This window comes from Coccinella septempunctata, chromosome 1 (genome assembly GCF_907165205.1).
Source record: "Coccinella septempunctata chromosome 1, icCocSept1.1, whole genome shotgun sequence".
In the NCBI taxonomy this organism is placed as follows: Eukaryota; Metazoa; Arthropoda; class Insecta; order Coleoptera; family Coccinellidae; genus Coccinella; species Coccinella septempunctata.
The window spans coordinates 18914901-18923680 of NC_058189.1; the positions used below are offsets into that span (position 1 = coordinate 18914901).

Sequence of the window (8780 nt, forward strand, 5' to 3'; positions counted from 1 at the left end):
TAAGATAAGGGTTGGCTCTTGGCTCAGTACCGCCTACAGAAAATGAACTTCGACACTTCAGGTAACAATCTCGTTTACGAATTTGTTCGGTTCGAAAATATGCTATATTTTAGTGGTGGAACGAAGCGCACAAATGTGATATCAAATAGAATTATTAATAGACGAAAAAAATGAGGGTTTTCTGCACTATATTATTTGTATTAAATATCATTCAGCACACGAACTTTGTGGATTTGTAGATCTTCTATAGAGGTTTTTATCACCGAACATGAATGGGCGAGTCCAAGCACACTTTGGAATCGTCCGGCTAACACCTTTTCTCAGAAAAGGACTACCTCGGCGGGTACCGAGGTTTCAATTGTTTTATAGGTTTCTCGTCCTGGAGTCTCAGATCGGAACTATTTAAAAAATTTTTATCTTGAGGATGGACGAAGGGTTTGGCCACAGAATCCAAGAAGGATTCTCTTCTTAACCGGGCTTAGTGATCATAGTAAAAGAATACGTACATATCCTCAAGAACTTAGTCCGAAGTATTTATTAGCAATCGACATTGATATTGGACAAAACGAACATTATATCGTTGTGGTCCTGAGAAGGACCGTTTATACTACAACCTGAATAATGACTCATTCAACCGCCGAAACCGTACAATGTACGTCCTTGACGTTCGAGGGCATATACAACGTCCATGGCGGTAACAGTTCTTCTCTTTGCATGTTCGGTATATGTGACAGAGTCCCTGATTACATTTTCCAGGAACACCTTCAACACTCCACGAGTTTCTTCGTAAATGATACCAGAAATACGCTTGACACCTCCAGGCCTAGCCAATCTCCTGATAGCGGGTTTGGTGATACCTTGGATGTTGTCTCGTAGTACTTTCCTATGACGCTTGGCTCCACCTTTGCCGCCCAAACCTTTACCAACTTTACCTCGTTTTTTTTTTCTTTTTTTTTGGTGTAGCAGGGGGAAAATCTGCAAGACAGACGAACCACCCTCATCTCCTGAGGGGGAACAGTGTGGGGTTCCCACTCTCCTGAGCTCGAGACCCACTAAAAACCCTCAACTGCTTCTTGAATTTTGGTTCCGGGCATTTGCCTATAAACCGTTCATCTCTTGGTCGGTTTTCTTCTCGCACACTATCGTGCTGGGATTTATGTGTTTAACCTCTATTGGATTAACACTTTATTGAATTTTTCAATAAGTTTCTGTTGTTATTTTAATCTCTTTTTAATTGATCTCTTGGTCTCCTTCGGTAAATTCGCATTCTCCTTTTGTCTTCCTCTGGGTCGTAGTCCACTAGTCTCCTGAGTTCTTGATTCAACTGATCCATAAGTCAGTTGAGGCCCAGCAACGGCTTTGATTATCTTCAATTTTGTCTCTTTCGACATGTGGCTTCTTCTTCCTATTAGAGGATAGAGTCTATTCATCGCTGCTTTCGTTTTGTCGATTGCTTGTTTGATATGACTTTTCCAAGTAAGTCCTTTGTCAAGCGTTATTCCTAAATATTTGGCTTCATTTTTCCAGTCGATTTCTTCGCCGTCAACATTCAGTTTCGTTGTGGGTCGCAGTCTTCTCTTCTGTAGTAATATTGCTTGGCTCTTTTGTCCATTGAGCTTGATTTTCCACTTTATGCACCAGTCATTTGTTTCGTCAATCGTCTCTTGTAGAACTCGTTCTATTACTTCTGGGTTGCGGTGTCGAGTTGCTATGCCTGTGTCGTCAGCATATAACGTTAGCATGGTTCTTGGATTTTTCGGAATATCGTGGATGTATATGTTGTACCGAAGTGGACCAAGTACTGATCCTTGGGGTACTCCAGCCTTTATATCTCTTGTTGAGGAGCATTCTTATGCATATTTTGATCGAATATCCAGCACATCTCATCTTATATATTAATCCTTCATGCCATACAAGACCTGTAGCTTGTTTATTTTGGAATCCCTCTGTTATGTACTCTGTGAGCCTTAATAATTGTTGTTCTGTTGAATGCTCTCTTCTGAATCCGAACTGTTCTGGTGGTATTAGTTTCAGATTTTCGGTTTCCTCATTTAGCCTCGTGGCGATAATTCTTTCTACTACTTTTCCTAACGCCGACAGTAGACTTATCGGTCTGTAGTTTTGTGGAAACTTCTCCTCTTTGAATGGTTTATTGAATACTATGACTTCTGCTGTTTTCCATTTTTCTGGGTAGTGTTCTGTCCTCATAATTCCATTCGCGATATTTGTTAGAGCGGCTATACCTTTTCTAGGTAATTTCTTTAACATAACATTCGTTATTTTATCGCTTCCGGGAGCTTTCCTCTTCTTCAAACTTCTAATTATTTCCCTGATTTCATTTGGCTATGTTGGCTTGTCTATTTCAGCAGTCGCTGGTAATTCATCCATTTCTTCATCATTTTCTTCAACCAGTTCTTCCAAATCTTCATTATCGTCGTCTATCCTGTAATTTATTCTCGATTCTCGTTCGATCGAGTCCGCCAATGCATCTGCCTTATCAGTATTGGTATACTCCATTCCCCTTTCTCCGTGTAGGGGTGGGATTTTAGTCTTTTCTCCTCGTAGGCTTTTTTGCATTCTCCGTGCAGAATGATCGATTGTATTCAGTTCTTGAACCCTTTTGTTCCATCTGCTTGTTCTTAGATCTTTCAGGGCATTTTTCAGAACTTGGCTATGTCGGTTGAGGTTCCTTCTATTCAGATCATTTTTATTCATCCTATATATTCTTCTGAGTTTTCGATTTTCTTGTATAAGATCTTTTACTTCTTTAGGCGTATCGCCATGCGGATGACTTGGTGCTGGTCTCTTCACTCTTCTCGTGCTTTTTTCGTAAGCTTTCAATATAATCTCTTCCAGTTTATCAACCGCACATTCCAGATCGTCTGGAGTGCTTATTGTTGGAATTTCTGTTATTTCCGATTGTATTAAATGGCTGTATTTAGCCCAATTGATGTATTCTCTTATTTCCATCAGTTTTTCTCTTTGTTCTTCTCCAATTGTCAATTCGACGGGGTTGTGGTTTGAGGTTCCATCTTCCAAAGTTTCAATCGAGAATTCTTGAGTTATATTTTTCAATATCGCGATATCTATTACATATGGTATTCCTCTACCAAAAGCAAGATATGTCGGTAGCTCTGGTCCAATCACTATGGCATTTTGTTTTTCGGCGAAATCCTTGAGTTTTTTGCCATTTCTATTTTCTGTTATGCTGTTCCATAATGGGGATTTACAGTTGAAATCTCCGATGGAGATTTTCGGGTTTGATCCTTCCAACATGTTGTTATCTCTTCTTCCAATAGATTATTTTGTGGTGGCTTATATGCCGAGGTTATTTCGACTCTTTGCCGATTTAATTCGGCAACAATCGTCACTTTTTCTGTTTCTCCTTGTGTTTCGTCGGATCTACTTTTAAAGTAGTGTTTCAGATCTGTTCTCACCAATATTGCTACTCCTCCTCCGGTGTTTGTAATTCTGTCACATCTATATGTTTCATAATTCATGAAATTCAGTCGTCTGTTCCGGTTTATTCTTGTTTCCTGTAGGGCTATAATATCAGGTTGTCTTTCTGATATTATTTGTTCTATCTCGGCCTTCCGTGTGTTGATCCCGTTTATGTTCCACGAGATTATTTTGAGGTTGAGCTGCATCGAAGCAGCTTGTTTTCAGTGGCCTGAATTCGTTTGATATGGCTCTTTGCCGCGAAACCCCAGGCAACTGATCCATCAGTCAGTTGAGGCCTAGCAACGGCTTTGATTATTATCTTCAATTTTGTCTCGTTAGACATGTGGCTTCTTCTTCCTATCAGAGGATAGAGTCTATTCATCGCTGCTTTCGTTTTGTCGATTGCTTGTTTGATATGACTTTTCCAAGTAAGTCCTTTGTCAAGCGTTATTCCTTAACATTTGGCTTCATTTTTCCAGTCGATTTCTTCGCCGTCAACTTCCAGTTTCGTTGTGGGTCGCAGTCTTCTCTTCTGTAGTAATATTGCTTGGCTCTTTTGTCCATTGAGCTTGATTTTCCACTTTATGCACCAGTCATTTGTTTCGTCAAAAAGAAGAACAGAAGAAGCCTCCAATAAAACAGGCTGTAAACAGTCAACAGGAGAAGAAAAAGATATCTGAATCAGCCGATGATTTAGATATCTTCACGGAGAAAATTTTCAAGAAGATAATGTTGAAAATTGAGAGGAAAATGGAAAAGAAACTCCAAGCATTATTCAGTAAACTGAATTAATGGACATTACGGATATTAGGAAGAAATCCCTCGAGATAATCTCGTGGAACATAAACGGGATCAACACTCGGAAAACCGAGATAGAAGAAATAATATCAGAGAGACAACCTGATATTATAGCCCTATAGGAAACAAGAATAAATCGGAACAGACGACTGAATTTCATGAATTATGAAACATATAGATGTGACAGAATTACAAACACCGGAGGAGGAGTAGCAATATTGGTGAGAACAGATCTGAAACACTACTTCAAAAGTAGATCCGACGAAACACAAGGAAAAACAGAAAAAGTGACGATTGTTGCCGAATTAAATCGTCAAAGAGTCGAAATTACCTCGGCATATAAGCCATCACAAAACAATTTATTGGAAGAAGAGATAAACAACATGTTGGAAGGAACAAACCCGGAAATCTGCATCGCAGATTTCAACTGTAAATTCCCATCATAACAGAGAATAGAAATGGCAAAAAACTCAAGGATTTCGCCGAAAAACAAAATGCCATAGTGAAATTGAAAACATTCATATTAAATTCTAAAAATTAACGAACTATATTTTTCTTCAAACCATATAGGGCCCAAAAGTATTCCCTGGACCCTCTGAGTTTTGAAGATATTACGAATATAAAATATTGAATACATAGATGAGGATTTTCTATAAATTTTTATCCTGTTACCCGGTGCCGAAACAATGCTTGAAAAATACCGAGTTACAGAACTTTTCAAATTGATAACTTATTTTGCACAAGCAATAAATAATATAATTGATTGATTCAGGAATGAACTCTGAACTTTTCGTTTCTTTTCGTAGGAATACTGAATATTCATATGTAAATAAAATACTTCCTGAAGTCTTTCACACTCCACCCCGGAATCAACTTTCTGTATTCTGATTGGAGAATTGAAAATGAAAATAATTTCGGAAATGTGAATGAAGCCGCCCCAAAAACCCAACAGTAGTCGGCCATATTTATCAAAGCGAAGCCGAAAACTTCGATAAGTTATATTATAACATAAATAACTCTTAAAAGTGGCCACTACAGTGCGGACCGTATAGGCTGTCTGGGATATTTATGAGAAGAATGCGAATGCGGCACCTTTGATGGTTTTTTTATTACCCCTGCATATTGCGTTCACCAATGAGTCCGCGCCTAAATATATTTCTTGGTATTCCTGTTGTTGCTGACTGAACTGCATTTATTTTCATTCGGTACATAAGTTGATTTTTTTCATGTCTAAGCTCAAAATGCCGCCCCTAAATCCTAGCGCCTTAGGCGGCCGCCTACCCTGCCTACCCCCTAGCGACGGCCCTGCCAATTCGGCATCATTCGGATAGCTTCGGAAAAAACGATTCCTTCAACCAATCGTTGCATTTGGTTCATTGTTTTGGTTTTGATCAAAATATAAATGAAATATAATATAAGCTATCTTTTTTCGAGGACGTTTCCTCTCTCACTATGCTCTATCTTGGTGTGTAATATCTTTTGTTTCTAGTCGCTCCTGGTTAACTTGGCAGTGAAATCTGTCCCATTTTAAGGAATTCGTGCATCTCTCTCTCTCTTGTGTTATCTTCCCATAGACATAGAGACATGGACTGTGCCTTCCCTTTATATCTATGCATGAAATACGGTCAAAAAAAGTGACAGAGAGAAAAACACGTCGGGAATGCAGTTGTCTTTTTCTAGAATTTTGATTGGTCTACACTCACCTCTATGTGAACAAAAAAGAGAAAGGTATGTCCCGACGAGCTTTTCTCTCTTTCTAATAAATAGCCAATTTCATGCTGGCATTGCTCAGTCCATGTCTCTATGTCTATGTATCTTCCATAAGTCTCTCTTCGTTCAATTATGGGAAAGCATTTGTAGCAAAGATATTACACACCAAGATACAGCATAGTGAGAGAGAAAACGGTGTGTATTATCTTTGATTTGTAGAGCTCGCCCCAGTAGGAAACATTTCGTAGTTGTCACATGCGTCATTTGATAATTTTGACATGACATGTGTAAATTTGCATGATTTTCAATTCTTTTCTGTTTATTCCAAGTTTCGGGGTTGACTTAGTTATCTGTTAGTTAGTTCTGGAGTTATTTTGACAATTTGAAGACAATATTCCATGATAGCAAAATGCCAAAAATTGCATAGTTATCCCCGTAATCTAGGAAGGTGAGTTAATATGTAATTATTGCTAAGGTTTCTATGTTTCTTAAATCAAAGAACTAATAATGTCGGAGTTCGGTGCGGAGAGCGGATCGGTGCGGACCTAACCAATTTCGATTCTTCCTGGTGGCGTGTTATTTCCCCTATTGCAAGGTGGTGAGATAGTTCAAAAACAGGTGTCGAATTATTACTTTTTGATTTAAGGTTTCATTGGGATACTTTAAGTTATTTTTCATTTGTTTTTGGGGTTTTTCTTGTATATTTTTTTCTTTCTTATATACCTATTTAAAACTGTACGTGAAGTACACTTCTTTTTGAGAGTTGATGAAAAAGGAAAAAACATCAGTAGAAAGGGATAAAAATGGCAAATAATAGTCCGGGGATTTATCCCCGGATAAAAACGGCAATTACTCCGAAATCGATAAAAACATTGGAGAATATACAGGAAAATAGTGAGCAATTTTCTTTCGCAGATTTAATAATACTTAAAAATGAATTAGATGAACTGAAAAAACAGGCAATTTTGAACGAAGACAGCGAGTTGAATACTCAAGTCGACATATTATCACAATCTTTAACATTGAAAAAAGATGCGAACGAAAATAAACACATATTCAAATACGGAGTTAATGAAGGGACCATATGTTGTTTTTGTAGAAAGTAAGATTGGTAACGTGGGAAATCTAAACCCATTGACTAAAGGAAAAATTTTTTTCGAAAATAACAACTTTGAATTAAGAATAAATAAAATATCCAAAAAAGGTAGAAATAGAATAGGAATAGAGTTTTCCACGGCCGAAGATGCAAACAAGTTTGTATCAAATAATACTTTTCCAGCTTATAATGTATACATCCCTGCAGTATATTTAACAGTCAGGGGTATCATTTCGGGAATAGATGTAGATATAGATGAACAAGAAATTATAGATTTTGGAAAATCCGATTACGAAATAATTAATGTTCGAAGACTAAAGAAAAGAATTATAATCGATGGCGAAGTACAATACAAAAAGACTAAATCTTGCGTAATTACGTTTAGAAGTACTACATTACCTAAATATATAACATTATACCATAATTTTTTAGAAGTCTCGCAATACGTGTATCCTGTTATACAATGCTTTAATTGCCTACGTTTCGGACATACGGCACATTTATGTAAAAGTAGTAGGAGATGCAGAAATTGTGGTGAGGATCATGAATATGTAAACTGCCCTAATGAAACAAAATGTATATTTTGTGGAGAAGGGCATACGGCGATGGAACGAACCTGCCCGGAATACGAACATCAAAAATTGATTAAAGAAGCTATGGCAGTATATAAATATACCTTTTATGAAGCGAACCTCATGCTTCGAAAACGAAAAAATTTCAATATAGGTACGAGTGCATGCAGGAAAATAACATCAAAACACTCCCGGTAACAGTTAACAGAATATCATATGCGGACGAAACAAAGGCATCAAAAAAACATTCAGATAATAAAACAAATGAACCCCACAGAATTACCACCTTTTCTCCTAGGAAAAGAATAGCTCCTCAAAAACCAGCATATGACAGAGATGAAATTAAAAAATGCCTGATCGAATATGAACCAAATTACAACATGAATAATAGAGAAAAAATTTATAATACCCAAAACTCAGAAATGGATATATCTATAAACTCAGATGATATTAATCCAACAAATGAAATAGAAACTCAATCGAACTATTCAAATTTCGAAGAGAATATTATAAATAATGAGAGAAAAATAATTATTCACGATGTACAAATACATAAACCTCCAGAGTATAAAATAGAAATAGATGATACATCTATGGATGAAATTGGAGAATATTAACCCTTCATTATATCATGCCCACCGACAAATATATGTGTATATGTAAACCGCTTTATTATTTTATTTACCTAACTAGTCTCAAATATATTCAATATGTTTATTATACAATGGAATATAAGATCAATAATAGCTAATTATAACGAACTTATGGGCAAGCTGACAATGTCTATGCCGGATATGATAGCCTTGACTGAAACCCTTCTTGATAAAGATAAAATAATTAAAATAAAAAATTATAAAATCATCAGAAATGACAGATATGACCGTTGGGGAGGAATAGCCCTCTTAATCAAGGAAAATATAAAGTTCAAAATTATAAACATAAATATCCAAAATATGCCAAAAAAATTCCAATTTCAGATAGTAGAAGTAAACAAGGTCTGGTTTATTAACATATATAACCCACCAGATACCAAATTAGACAAGAAAATATTGATTAAAATAATAGATTCAAGCCCAGGTCCTTTTGTGATCATGGGAGACCTGAATGCGCAAAACTTCATGTGGGGGTCTGAGTCCATAAACCCCAATGGTAGGATTATTCAA

At 36.8% G+C, this 8780-nt stretch overlaps 1 protein-coding gene across 1 annotated transcript; it reads right to left on the bottom strand.

The window, feature by feature from the left end:
- Positions 1 to 580: 580 nt before the first annotated feature.
- On the bottom strand, positions 581 to 5431 carry LOC123322879 (histone H4-like). The gene is made up of 2 exons (XM_044910942.1): positions 5353 to 5431; positions 581 to 926 (listed from the first exon to the last, which is right to left on the bottom strand). Exons 1-2 carry the CDS (start codon positions 5429 to 5431, stop codon positions 631 to 633), a joined length of 375 nt encoding a protein of 124 aa, XP_044766877.1. The 3' UTR covers positions 581 to 630.
- Between the last annotated feature and the right edge of the window lie 3349 nt (positions 5432 to 8780).